Genomic DNA, 14,001 nt, shown 5'->3' on the forward strand with positions numbered 1-14,001 from the left:
ATTTTTTAAAAAAAAAAAAAAAAAAAAAAAAAAAAGCAAACTTGGCATTCTACTGCAATTCCTACTGAGGCTAAGTGGTCCGTCAACTCAGTTCAGTTTTAACCGAGTATCTTTGCTCAACGAATCGACGATACAAGGGCATCGAAGGAATGAGAAAATACAGAAAGGCAAAGAGCAAAAATGAGAAGCAGTGACCGTCAGAGAAGACAAAACATGAATAAAAAATGCAAGAAGATGTGAAAGAATGGAGCTGAACTTGGTGGCGAGGGGCAGGTGGCAGCGAAATCTAGTAGCGGCGGAGGCGGCGGCGGAGGCGGCGGCGACGAAATGTGAAGGGGGCGTTGACAAGATCAGCGGCAAGATGTTTCGTGGCGGGGAAATGGATGGTGAGGAAGCAGAAGATGCAGTAAACTCAGAAGAGAGTAGAGAGGGAAGGTTGGGGCATTAATGTTTAGAAAATTACAAAACCCTACAAAAAACCAATTTGGTTTTGGGCTGAAAACCAATTGGGTTTTGGGCTGTGAGCTGTGTGGGCTGAAAACCAATTGGGTTTTGGGCTGTGAGCTGTGTGGGCCGAAAACCAATTGGGTTTTGGGCTGTGAGCTGTGTGGGCCGAAAACCAATTGGGTTTTGGGCTGTGAGCTGTGTGGGCCGAAAACCAATTGGGTTTTGGGCTGTGAGCTGTGTGGGCTGAAAACCAATTGGGTTTTGGGTGGTGCGCATTAGCAGTAAGTAAAAGACAGGCACAGTCCATGCTTATACCTGAGAGCGATCTCGGTGTGGTGCAGTGAGATTCTTGTTGTGAAGAGCCATTGTTAGTTGTTACTACTTCCGGTAATGACGTTGAAACAAGGCGAAAGAATGTGCCCTGAAAATCTCCATCTGTCTCTCCTTCTCTTAGCTGGTTTGGAATTTGGATGGGAGTTCCCATTAGGTGGAGTTTGGCATGTTGGTTATACCAATAAATAAGCCTCTGTGTCATGATTGGGAGTTGTGTCAATCCATACTTTCTTCCAAACCAAGAAACAAACAAACATCTTCCCAATACTCACAAGCCTCTGTACATTTCAGAATGAAGTTCCAAAATAATGTATTCTACCAAAATAAAATTTAAAAAAAAAAAAAAAAATGTAAACAAGGTAGTCTCTACTCTAGGTTCAGACTGGTGCAAAATAGTTTACCGAATGAGGAAAGTTCGGCCACCCACTTAAATCTTCGATGACCATGGGTTTGGTTTCCAGTTTGGGTATAATAAATACCTCATGCGTATCTTTCTTCGGAATCAACCCCCAAAAAAAGTTAAACAACCGCAACAAATGGGCATTGAGTCAGCCCTTTTCCTACTCCTTGTGGCTTTCGGTATGAGCCATGAGAGCGTGGCCCAGTCAGCTGGTTGCACCACGGCGTTGATAAGCTTATCTCCATGCCTAACTTATATCACAGGCAGCGGAGGCTCTTCCACTTCTACTGCTCCATCTTCTTCTTGCTGCTCGCGCCTTGCCACCGTGGTTCAATCGCAGCCACAGTGCCTTTGCTCGGCGCTCAATGGTGGCGCTGCGGTTTCTCTCGGTGTCACTATCAACCGGACTCGAGCTCTTGGGCTTCCTGCTGCCTGTAGTGTTCAAACGCCGCCACCCAGCCGCTGTAATGGTAACCAAATTCTATTCTTTTCAACTTGCACCTGGCGCTTCTAAATATAGTCAATCGTCTCTCTTGTTTACATCATTTTTCAATTTCGTCTCTCTTGTTTACATCATTCTTCAATTTCGTCTCTAATTTTCCAAAATTCTCAACTTTACATTCTAGCATATTTTAAATTCTCAATTAGGGTCCGAATAAAAAATATTAATTAGCAACACAACAATTACGCATGTTATTTTAATAAAAAAAAAAAAAAAAAAAGATGTAAGTTTTAGTGAAAAAAATTAAATACGTAATTGTTGAGTTAAAAAAGTATATGCAATTTTGTTTTTGGTGAGCAGAATGGAGTTGAGGATTTAAAAAGATTGAAAATGACCTTACATGATTAGAATATTTTATATTTTCCGGATGGGCAATGATGAATTCCACAACAGCAGAGACAAATTTTTAGTTAAAATGCCGAAGACAGACTCAAAGAGTGGTGGAGGACATCATCATATAAACACTAACTTGGATGTGAAAACACACAGATGCTAATGGAGCTGCTGCTGCTCCAGCAATATCTCCTATAAGTTCGCCGGGGAATTCACCTTCAGATGACGAAGAACTTGGTGAAGCTCCAACAACACGGGAGACTACTTTTCCTTCGGAAGTAGACTCCAAATATGTTCCAAACAACAGGAGGAATCCCGAGAGCGGCGGCCGGAGCTTAATCAAGACGCCCTTTTATGATCTCACTGTTGTCGGCCTACTTCTGACAGCTCTGTTATAAGCTGAATGAAACGACCGACCCCAAGCAAAGATTATATATTCACATATGTATCGAACCACTAGAAAAAAAAAAAGAAAAAGAAAAAGAAAAAAGTGTCCTTTAAAGATTCTTCTTGTTTAAGTATGGGTTTAAAGATACTATTTCCATATTTAATCCCAGTTGAAAAGTCAAGATTTTTAAAACCATTTTAAAAACGAACACAAATTATTTAATTGTTTAATATCAAATATGTAATTTATTTAGGAGCTTTTTCCATGGATCTGAAGTAGCGTATTTAGAGAGATTAGTATGAATCTAAACGAATTTGAAGTGAATTATATCGATTGAATAATATATATAGAAAAGAAAAGGAAGAATATTGTTTATTTAGGAGGTGTAGGCCAAGTTTGGGGCAGAGTATGGGCGAGATGGATAGGAGGAAATGGAAGGAAGGGATTTTGTGTTTAGGGTAAGCGTGGAGTTGGATGTAATTGAGAATTAAATTGAAGCAATAAGAAACAATGAGCATGAGCACCCTTTTTTGTTTATGGTTTTGGTTTTGGTTTTTCTGACTCCGCTTTTCCTTCAACCCCTTTCAACCCACGCCTCGTCTCGCCTCGCAGATTTCGACGCTACTCTTCTATGTTCTCCATCTCTGCAATCTTCTTTCTTCGCTTATTTCTACCAGGTATTACTAATCTCTCTTTTCATTTCTTCCTTTCTTCTTCTTCTTCTTCTTCTTCTTCTTCTTCTTCTTCTTCTTCTTCTTCTTCTTCTCACTCTATATAATTTACACCCTTTTCCTAATTTTCCTTCATTTTCTTATTCAATCTTGGCGCTCTTTCTTTATCACCCGCTCTAACTTCGGATGCAAATTTGCCTTCCATTTTATTCTTTCCTTCCCCCTTTCTGCCTTGGTTCCGGATTGTATTGGGATTAGATGTTGGGTATGAATTAATTTGCATACGCTAGGTTGCTGGATACAGTTTCCTTCTTATTGGACTCCGGACACCTTAATTCATGCAGGTATAGCCTGGAAGTTTGAAGCTGTCCAGGCAGTTGGGGTGCAGGGGCCCGGGATCATGCACAATAGATGGAGACTCCTAACCGCATTATCTTAACGGCTTATTGTCAATACTCTCTTCTGTTTTTACTTCTTCAGTTTTAATCTTAGTTTGAGTCCTCCCTTGAGTGGTATCAGCACTCCTACTATTACCATTCTCAGTCCCTACCCGGAAAATTCAAGCTCGATTTTCTTGGAACATTCAGAATGGATTTTGAGGAAAACTGTGGATGTCATGTCATGTTGAGCTGATTTTACCCAGCTTTTGTCATCTCTAGTAATTGACACGACTAGGAAAAGCTGAAAAAAATTGTTGGAAGGTCTTTTATCTTTAAAATGTGGATTTTTTTAGTTTCAAGTTTGCACTCTGAACTGGGCATTCCTGCATGATGGGGTCTGATTTTGTTTCTAGAACCAAAGAAATCTTCTATCTTGGAAGAGTTTGGCAGAAGGGGTTACAAGTTGAATGTTGAATGATGAGTGTTCTGATTTGTTATGCATTCTCGAGATGGGTTTCCCAATTCTTCCTGGACATTGGGCCGCACCATTTATCTAAATCTGCTGCATCCTAAACAAAGGTTTCAGAGATACATCCCTTTATAGGTTTTCCTGTGTCCAACTCAGTTGTTTAGCATTTTCCCACAGTTGGGAGATGTTTATTGATATTAAATATGAACAATACAAACCATATGGTATTAGAGCTACTGATGGAAGTGTTTTAAATCTAGGTGTAAAATCTGCCGCTTCTAAATTGAAAATCTGATACCTTGCTGTTAAATTATAGTTATTCTTTGGACTTGGTAGCTAAAAGCACAAGGACGAGTTCAGTTTTTCAGCAATTTTTTTGTGAAGATTTTATAGGTTAAGAGATAACTTTGATCTCTAGATTAGTTATAGAGTCTCTCTACCTTTACATCCAGATCTTATTTACCATCTGAATTGATTGCCTCTCATTATGACTTTGTTCATAGACCACATTGGAAGTGTACATCCATGACTGTGTTGTGTCCTGAATTTCTTTATATGGGTTAAAAAATTCAATTATCAGTTTATTTAATACCATTTTATCACCAAATGCATTCCGGCCGTCAGGAATAATGAATATTTCTCTCTAATGAGCTACGTGTATATGTGCTATAAAATCAGTAACTTTTCTCCTAGAGCATGGGACAGACTGGTTATGCTCTGCTGTTTGTCCGTATTGTGTGTGTATGCTAGAAGTTTTTTTTCTTTTCATCTTAATCAAACTGTGAGAAGCTATTAATTGGTTGTCTAACGTGTGAATATTCTTCTTCTAATCTCAGATTACTTGCTTCCTGAACAAGAAACGGCCTGTCGTGGATAATCGTCTGAAACGGATGAAAAGGGGTTATTATGTCTGAGTTGATTGACCGCCTCCCAGACGCGGTTGCCCTTAGGTGCCTTGCACGTGTGCCCTTCCACCTCTATCCAAAGTTGGAGCTTGTTTCTCACTCCTGGCAAGCTGCCATTCACAGTGCTGAACTATACAGAGTCCGACAGGAGATTGGATCATCAGAAGATCTATTATGCGTATGTGCATTTGAACCTGAGAATCTATGGCAGCTCTATGACCCCCTCAGAGACCTTTGGATGACAATTCCTGTATTACCATCGAAAATTAGGCATCTTGCACGCTTTGGTGCTGTGTCCACTGCTGGAAAGTTGTTTGTGCTTGGTGGTGGCAGTGATTCTGTTGATCCGTTAACCGGAGATCAAGATAGGAACTTTGCCACCAATGAGGTGTGGTCCTATGATCCTGTAATACGCCGGTGGTCTCAATGTGCATCAATGCTTGTACCCCGTGCCATGTTTGCATGCTGTGTTTTGGATGGAAAGATTGTTGTTGCAGGTGGTTTTACTAGCTGCAGAAAATCAATTTCTCAGGCAGAAATGTACGATCCTGATAAAGATGCTTGGATTCCTCTGCCTGACCTACACCACACTCACCATTCTGCTTGCACAGGGGTTGTGATTGGAGGGAAGTTGCACGTCCTGCACAAGGGATTATCAACTGTGCAAATTTTCGAGAATACGCGGCCTGGATGGAGAGTTGAAGATTATGGTTGGCTTCAAGGTCCAATGACCGTTGTCCAGGGTTCACTCTATGTGATGAGCCATGGACATATTTTCAAGCACGATGGAGAAGCTAAGAAGGTTGTTATTTCAGCATCTGAATTTCGCCAACGAATTGGGTTTGCGATGATGAGTTTGAGAGATGAAATTTACGTGATTGGAGGAGATATCGGTCCCGACCGTTTGAATTGGGACGTCAAGCCAACATCTGATGTTGACATATTGACAACAGGAGGTGAGAGGCCAACATGGCGACAGGCAACATCAATGACTAGATGCCATGGGGCTATTCGGGGATGTGCTCAGTTGAGAATTTAGGATTCCATTCTGTTGCTACCTTGTCACTTGCATTGTGTTTGCCTCATAACCCCTCCTATTGCCTTTTCTGGTGGCTGCCTCTTTTTGTAATCTTGTGATGTTCATTCTAGGGGTATGTTGATGATTCTCCTGGAAAATTGGATATCATTGGAACTGTGCAAGATTCTGAGGTGGTACATGAATATTATGAATGATTTGTTAGATTCTGAGGTGGTACATGAATATTATGAATGATTTGTTAGCATCCATATTTTGTTGGTCCCCAGTTTATAGGAAATTCCAACAAGCATGCTCATGGACAAATTGGTAGAGGGAAAGAGAGTCTATGCGATGTTATGTAATAACCTGCGAGTCTAGCAGGCAGATTGGTAACGATCAAGATCTATCTCCCCCTTAATATCAAGATTCTTTTAGGAGCCGGATGGAAAGCACACCAGGCTCTGTTTCTGGGAATTCCATTGCCAATTGCCGTAGTTGGCAATGTTTTATTTCCCCCAAAAGAAGAAAAAGTGCAAAGCAACCACGCCTAAACATCTCGGAAACATCACATCCTTCTTATATTGCCTGCGTCCATCATATCGCTACCTAATGGACGGGGGCAAGCAACAAAAGTGTTACTCCTTACCCAACCAAATTCTCTCCCAAACTAAAATTTTGATAAAATTGAAGACTTCAAGTGCAAATTAGTAAGTAGTTAACAAACTGAAAGCTTGTACGGTATTTTATAGATCACACATAAACATTACATAACATCAACATTACAATATAAACATTGCCCTTCAAACACACAAAGCGAGGGCAATTACCATTCAAACTGATATGAAAAAACAAGCAAACTCCAACACCAACAGTACGACTTTAAGTGATCACAGATTTCAAGACAAGGATCACAAACATAAACTGGACTCGCTTCTGAGAAGCCTCTCTCTGGTGATGAACTACGTCCACGGGAAACCAACCATACTACTACTGAAAATCATCACCTGAACTGTTCATCCTTGGCTTGTCTGCTCAATGCACAATAAGGAAAATGAACAACCGGATAAACATATATATATCTGTTAAGGATATTTAGTAATAAATTATAGTTTACCATATATATTATATTTGATATTTTATTATAAGGCAAATATCTAACATTTGCCTTATTACTGTAGTATCTTTCCATTTATTGTTATTTCCATTTATTACTATTTCCATATCCTTGTAATTTATTTGATTATAAATAAGATAACTTTCACACCATTTAGGTGTGGTGATTCAGCAAACATTCACATGGTATCTGATTATAAATAAGATAACTTTCACACCATTTAGGTGTGGTGATTCAGCAAACATTCACATGGTATCCGAGCCCTTTCGGTTTAACAACCTCGATCCTTTCTCATCTATGGCTTTTGAATCCTCTAATCTTCTTCTCCACCACCCCTGCTGGCTTTGACACCGTAGGGGCAGTCTTCATGGCTGCCGCAGGTGGAGCCGATTGATTACTCTTCGGCTCCACTCTTTTGACCTCCAAATCATCCTTCGCCATACTCTGTACATACAACCTCACCTTTTCCAAACATAGCCTCTTTCATTTTCTTCCCAATTTTTCCTTCATCCTTCACAAAAACCCTAATCTTAGGATCTTCATTAGCATTCCTCTTTGAAAATATACAGAATCTCAATAAGCCCATCGACCTTCTGCAGAGATTTACCTTTGGAATCTGGGCGCCGCACTGGCATCTTCGCCAACCAAGTTGCCGCCGCCCTTCTCGCCAAAATTGGCTCCTTCGCCCCAATGTGGCGACTCTTCCAGCTGCCCTTCTCGCCAAAATTGGCTCATTCGCCCAATGTGGCGACTCTTCCGGCTTCAACATTGTCTTTGTCCCTTGCTCTAGGTTTCCCCTTCTACTTCTTGGGGTTAGACATATTCTCACCAGAGCCAAGTCAGCATCGTCGCTAAACGACAATCCCTCTTCATGGGTTAGACATATTCTCACCGAAGCCAAGGCAGCATCGCCGCTGAGCGGCGATCTCTCCGCAGTTTTCGATGGCCAAGAAAGTGTTTCTCTACGCCTCCTCTGAACCAGGTTGTTAACATCTTCACGAAAAGTGTTTCTCAACCTCTTTGAATTTTTCAGATTCAAGCTTCACGTTCGTTTAAATCCGACGCTTAGCTTGCGGTGGGGTGTTAAGGATATTTAGTAATAAATTATAGTTTACCATATATATTATATTTGATATTTTATTATAAGGCAAATATCTAACATTTGCCTTATTACTATAGTATCTTTCCATTTATTGTTATTTCCATTTATTACTATTTCCATATCCTTGTAATTTATTTGATTATAAATAAGATAACTTTTACACCATTTAGGTGTGGTGATTCAGCAAACATTCACAATATCGAATAGAGCAAGTTAACAGTACAAAAGAGTTACCTCATATGCCGCTCCATGTGGTCAATGATATTCAAGAAGGAAGACGAACCTTGCAAAAACCAATAAGAAAGTTCCATACTAGACAGGAACACAGATGACAAATCCAAGAGGTACTGAAACAGAAAAGTGCTACATGGAGTAATTGCGAAGAAGCAAACTAGTATCCGAACCCCGCCTTGTCTTACAAAAAAACTGAAAAGGCAGTAAAGAAGGAATATCTCCCTCACAGTCCGCAGGCAAAGGAGTGAAAAGCTATAAGATGATTAGAGGAGGTATGAGTAAAAGAAAAGGAGAGACTGAAGTGTCGAAAAACCAACCCATGAGGCCAAAGAACCTAACCAACAAGAACCGAGGATGTAAGGAAGGAATGGATGAAAAGAATGAAATAGAAGCCGAGGATGTAAGGAAGGAATGGATAAAAAGAATGAAATAGAAGCCTACAGAACTTCAATGAAGCATTAGTTTGGGATCCTACAGTATGATACAAATTACAGAATGGAATAGAGACTGGAATGTGGTTGGGAGATGATGGCCAGAACAGAGATTAAAAAGTTCACCAACACCCTACTTCTGCCTTCTGAATATCTTGATTTAATCTGTGTTGCTATCGCGCCCTATCTTGTCTCTGTCTGCCAAACCAAATCCAGTTCAGCATCTAAGCACGGATTAAGGTGCAGCATCTAACTATTGGTTGTTCCTGCGATCGAAGTATGTCCAACAGCACGGAAAACTGAGGATACTCATGACTGTCACCACTAACCAACTTAGTCGTTCTATATACATAACACCAACCAGCTCAAAAGTAAGCCTATTTACAGAAGCTTGATGCTCCCTGAAGTTCATTCATTGTCAACATCAAGATGAAGAATGCGACGTAGAGTCTTAGTCGCAGAGTCATCATTATGAAAGAAAAATCTGGGGGAAAAGTTTTGGTCTCGAGTTGGGGATGGTGGTGCAGACTTGGCAGATGGGTGATGCAAATCAAATTCAGGGGCAGAACGAGGGATCTCCTGAGACGTGGTTCTCTTAGCAACTGAAAATTTGGGAATGGATAACGAACTTGGAGGCGGAGAATTTGAATAAGTGGGTCCAGCCCAAAGCTCAGAGAACGAGAAACTTGGATCATAGAATTCTTCATGGAGAACAATGTTGTTGTTTAAAAATTTGGGTTTGATAGGAATTGGAGCAGTTGGCACAGTAGCTCCAGATTTAGCATTTCCGGAGTTGGAACTTAAACAAGTTAGTGGTGTTTTTGGAGAAGAAGGGTAGAAGTGTTTAGTTTCAGAGGTAGAAGCCTTGGAGGGAGTTGGGAGTATACCAGCTCCAGATTGGAAACTCCTACAGTTCACCCCTCTGAAGTCTCGGGACGGGAATGACCCAAATGGAGCACCATAATATTGGTTCCTATGCTGCTGCTCAACAACGACCACTGCTTCCATACCAAAATAAAATTTCCAACTCAAAGTATGTATCCAAATTTAAGTTCCAATTTCAGCTTCTCCCAGTAGATCAAACTTCTACAACTCAACACAAAGCTGATAGCTATACTAAAAGTCTCAACCTTTTAAACAGGCCTACTTTATCTCTTCCACGCTAGATCCAAATCGAACCTCGACAAGAGCAACCAGCTTAGCTGAAAAACAAAAAATAAATATAAAACAATTCAGATTTTTCTTTTTCTAATCAGATCTAGCAAAAAAGTTCACAAATTGCAGGGAAAGACTTGTTCAATCGCAACCCAAAAAAGAAAAAAATAACCAAGCTCAGACTCGAAGACTCGCATAGCTAAGCTAGCAAGCGTCACTTCGTTCAACCATTTCAAGAAGAGAGTGAGAGATTAACGCACCCGAAATATCGAGGAAGTTCTTCCGTAGGATTAAGATCTATAGAAGATAAAGATGAGCGGTAAAGAAGATTTAGACTGGAATTCTTTGTCAACAAGCTCTACCAGTAACGATCGGATTAGAGTGGTGCCACGGCGATCGAGCAGTCAGGAGGGTTTGAACCAGAATCCACGGATGTGAAACGGTATCTGAGCTGCATTTAAATATCCTATCCAAGCATCACGCTGGCGTGCTCTCCCTCATTTAGTGACATTTGGCACTCCATTTCATGAAAATTACGAAAGCACCATTCTGAATATTGTAAAATCCCAGTAACGATCGGTATAAATTGGGTAATGGAAAGATATAGCGTAAACGTTTAGAAGTAATCCTGTTTATATATACTGTACAACCTTCTATACTAAAGGATAAAGCACGAAAGACTCATCTTTGTAGGAATGATTCTAGCTGAACATTCAAGCAATTCTGTAATGGAGGCTGTAGTTATAGAAATTTAAGAACAGTATTTTAGGTTCATAGATTATACTAATTTTGGCAATCAGGGGAATTCTCTACAGATGCATGTCGATCATGAGCAGAAATGTGGAGAGAAAAACATGATCGTCGTAAACTATATCAGCACATGTTAAGAGGACAGAAGCAGAAGGCAACAGGTGATGTGTCGAACAACACATTCTAAATGAGCAATGAATCCATCATTACTTAAGACTGACCCACCATGTTCAAGAAAGAAAAAAAAATGCAGGCATTGAGTTGAAGGAAAATGGTAGGATTGTAGAGGAGCTGCAAGCAAGAGGGGCTTGAGAAACAGCTCCCGTGGATTTGGGCTTTCCAACTTCCAAGTAGTGTGCTAATATGGAGGCATCCAGCTGTTGGGTAAGAATTAAGATGTTGGGCTTTCATATTAAACGACAAGCGCACAGGTTTCTTCACAAGGACTGAGCCCAAGGTCCTTGTTGGGCTCGAACGCTCTTCGACAAAGCTCACATGCATCCAACTTAACCCCGAGTCCATGACCTAACATTCACGGAACAGGATCAACTTTTTATTAAATTGGTAAATAGAGAGAGTTCAAAAGAAAACAAGGAAATGTGGACAAGACTCGAAGAAAAGGCATCCATTGGTCTGCCTAGAGGGTTATGAATGTCGTATTCACAAGAAGGAAACAAGATGCATGTTTCGGGAGGCACATCAGATTGGGAGAGTGAAGAATCGAGGCCACAATCATAATGCGGTTATGAACTCAAATTCGCGTCAGATCAGGTCTCTGTCTATTTGTTTGTCTTCTTCCATGTCCCCTCTGCTTCATTAAGCATGAAGGGCTCTGGGTGGGCTTCACATGCCTCCCAATGCCATGTCCACTGGTCAGTGCTTATCGAATCCACTGATTTTGTTCTTGGCGACATTGCATTCTTACGTTCTTTCTGTTGTTTCTTCAAGCATTTTGTGGAAAAGAGTTACGTATACAATTTCTGATTTGCCAATCTGAACGTTAAAACAGGTACTTCTTCATTCTTTTAGTGTAAAATGTAGAGATTTGTGCATGATTTATGATATCTAGACAAGCCCAAAACTAGATTTTGTTGTCTTTAGTCACACTTGAGAAGCCAAAAATTTAATGTAGATAAGGTTCTTATATGAAATGATAATAACAGTGTATAGGTTTGTGATTACACCATCGTCATCGTCATCATCTGAAATAGAAATCGAATAATCGAACCAATCATATCAACCTCCCGATTTGCAATGTTTGAACTTGAGTAATTGACTTTAGTTGATACGTACCAATCCATGTGTCCCGATCAATGTGCTTAATGAGCACTATGGGGAGAACAGATTCGATAGGGAGGGTGGGAATAAAGTTGCACCAGATCCCACAGTTACTCCATAGATGTATTAACAAACTTTAAATGAATTTGACTTGACATATTGAACTTTTGGGTGATTTGATTTGATTAGGATGAAAGGAAATTGGAGCCAATCTTTCTCCTTTATTTGATATCAGAGTTGATAAGGTGATTTTAGTCGAACAACCTAGCTTTTGAATTTTCTTAACACTAAAAGGAAAGAAGGTTAGGAGGAAGTAGCAAGCATTTGTGGATGCTCTGGTAGCCTGATCTTGGGGAAAATATATATTTTTATATATATATTAGGTTTTGAGAAACTCCACTTAATCCAAACACTTCACATGTATGTATGTCACGTTGTCTGCCATTGTTTCATAAGGTAGACCGTAAACAGCAAGAACTATTACAACACTAAGATTCAAAGAAATTCCCTTCCAAACGTTTCTATGTGGTTTGCGAAACACATCACTACCATATATACTGCCACCTACACTCTATCTTATCCTGTTAACTACTAGGCCATTGATTAGAAGGAAATCGAAATCGAAAGGTCGAGTTGTCTCACTTTTGATCACTGTCGAAGTGGCAATGATTTGGGTTTTAAAGATGATGTCTTTTTATTGACAGAAGAAACACAGACCAAAGTTTTTGTGTCCCATGTGGTGAAGAATATACAAAATTTGACAATACAACATGGGTGTGTGGGTAGCTGGGATTAGAACACTCTTTCAAATAGGACCTTGGCTATGTGGTAGTTGATAGTCCAAGCATCGAAATAAGCTGCATAGTACACACTTTTTGCTACTGTTAGAAATGTTTGCTTAATTGGTGAGTCAATGTCATTGCCATCCGAAGATTTTTGGATCACCAGCTGCGCAAGTTTCCTTATGTCTTCTTCTATCTCTGGGGGCATTTTGTTGTCTGTTTTCTCCTTATAGAGGCCACCGTTATTTAGCTGATTAATGAAACAAAGGTCAGGTCAGGTAAAGAATCTATGTTTCAGTGTTTTACAAGGACAACAAAGATTAAGGTGGCATATAATGTTTTTATCATGATTGTGTGGGGTGGAATGGATTGTACCTCTGGATGAAACACTAACCTTATGCTTTTTAAAGTGAGCAAGTTGATGGCACACTTTGTTTGTGAGGTTGGAAAGCTTCTGAAATTGAGAATTGGACAACAGATCCTCCAAAGTTGAACAGCCTGAGTTGAGAATTATTGTCTGCACCAATAACTCTGCCTCTTCCTTGTGCACATCTCCATCCTCTTGCCACTTAAACACCCATTTTTGCCACTATCGATGAAAACATTAACTATTAGTTTTGGTTTTTCAAGTAGTTAAAGTGTTTTGTATTTACACTTGATGTCTACCAAATATATGTTAAAGTATCTGTAGTTTTTGATAGGTATGATGGATTTTTCATATCTGAAAAAGAGATGAGATATGAAGGATTTGAGTACTGTTCAAAAAAGTAGAGAGAGATATGATTAGGATGAGACATGAAAGCGCAAAATGAATGTGAAGTGTTGAACGAAAGGGTAACAAACAAACTCTCACAGCTTGGTGCAAATGGTGGGTGATGTCGACGCCGTGCGACACCAGTATATCCAACGAGATATTTGTTAGAGTTCGCAGCAAAATCCCAACTAGTCCTTCTCCTCCCTTCTGCTGCATATTGCCTGATCTCCTGTCAAAACAAATCCCAAAGTCAACCACTTTACGAATCCTTTCTTTATTATTCTTCTTCTTCTTCATTCTTACAAAATTCAATCACAAAAACAATGCTCATCAAGAGCTTCAGATTCCCTTCAAGATTTCCTATACACTTCCTCCTCGTACGAATCAACCACGTTTCATTTCAATTTCTCTATCAATAACCATCTTGCTTTTGCTTTTCTCTCTTTACAAAGTTAATTTAGCCTCTCACCCAACATTTAGTGAAAAAAAAAAAAAAAAAAAAAAAAAAAAAAAAAAAAAAAAAAAAAAAAAAAAAAAAAAAAAAAAAAAAAAAAA

The 14,001-nt window shown here is 39.7% G+C and overlaps 4 protein-coding genes and 1 long non-coding RNA gene across 8 annotated transcripts in view; 2 read left to right on the plus strand and 3 right to left on the minus strand.

Moving 5' to 3' along the window:
- The window catches only part of LOC111437445 (50S ribosomal protein L24), a 10,212-nt gene extending 9,753 nt beyond the window's left edge, over nt 1-459 (minus strand). Inside the window, exon 1 of one of the 2 annotated variants that reach the window (XM_023075420.1) lies at nt 257-459. The gene's annotated coding sequence lies outside the window, so the exon portion shown is untranslated. Of the gene's footprint in view, nt 1-255 lie in introns of both variants that reach the window. The other variant, XM_023075419.1, reaches the window with a different exon arrangement.
- Nucleotides 460-1,188: 729 nt separating this feature from the next.
- On the plus strand, nt 1,189-2,517 carry LOC111437366 (non-specific lipid-transfer protein-like protein At2g13820). Its single transcript, XM_023075300.1, has 2 exons — nt 1,189-1,650; nt 2,172-2,517. Exons 1-2 carry the CDS (start codon nt 1,263-1,265, stop codon nt 2,411-2,413), a joined length of 630 nt encoding a protein of 209 aa, XP_022931068.1. The 5' UTR covers nt 1,189-1,262; the 3' UTR covers nt 2,414-2,517.
- Nucleotides 2,518-2,788: 271 nt separating this feature from the next.
- On the plus strand, nt 2,789-6,111 carry LOC111437365 (F-box/kelch-repeat protein SKIP30-like). Of its 3 annotated transcripts, XM_023075297.1 has the most exons (3): nt 2,803-2,861; nt 3,016-3,080; nt 4,760-6,111. In XM_023075297.1, exon 3 carries the CDS (start codon nt 4,830-4,832, stop codon nt 5,865-5,867), a length of 1,038 nt encoding a protein of 345 aa, XP_022931065.1. In that variant the 5' UTR covers nt 2,803-2,861; nt 3,016-3,080; nt 4,760-4,829; the 3' UTR covers nt 5,868-6,111. The 3 variants fall into 3 exon arrangements, with proteins under 3 accessions (XP_022931067.1, XP_022931065.1, XP_022931066.1); XM_023075299.1 differs by lacking the exon at nt 3,016-3,080 and having other exon boundaries at nt 2,789-2,861; XM_023075298.1 differs by lacking the exons at nt 2,803-2,861; nt 3,016-3,080 and adding an exon at nt 3,150-4,033.
- Nucleotides 6,112-6,558: 447 nt separating this feature from the next.
- LOC111437367 lies at nt 6,559-10,326 on the minus strand. The gene is made up of 3 exons (XR_002709431.1): nt 10,143-10,326; nt 8,297-9,929; nt 6,559-6,874 (listed from the first exon to the last, which is right to left on the minus strand). It is a non-coding gene; the product is annotated as an uncharacterized LOC111437367 (long non-coding RNA).
- Nucleotides 10,327-12,526: 2,200 nt separating this feature from the next.
- The window catches only part of LOC111437474 (ent-copalyl diphosphate synthase, chloroplastic-like), a 5,592-nt gene continuing 4,117 nt past the window's right edge, over nt 12,527-14,001 (minus strand). The window contains exons 13-15 of the mRNA XM_023075470.1: nt 13,546-13,675; nt 13,087-13,281; nt 12,527-12,942 (exon numbers count right to left, since the gene is read on the minus strand). Of these exons, the coding sequence (XP_022931238.1) occupies nt 12,703-12,942; nt 13,087-13,281; nt 13,546-13,675 (565 nt within the window). The 3' untranslated portion in view covers nt 12,527-12,702. The remainder of the gene's footprint in view (nt 12,943-13,086; nt 13,282-13,545; nt 13,676-14,001) is intronic.

The sequence above is a fragment of the Cucurbita moschata genome, unplaced genomic scaffold (genome assembly GCF_002738365.1).
Source record: "Cucurbita moschata cultivar Rifu unplaced genomic scaffold, Cmos_1.0 Cmo_Scf00063, whole genome shotgun sequence".
NCBI classification, from domain to species: domain Eukaryota; kingdom Viridiplantae; phylum Streptophyta; class Magnoliopsida; order Cucurbitales; family Cucurbitaceae; genus Cucurbita; species Cucurbita moschata.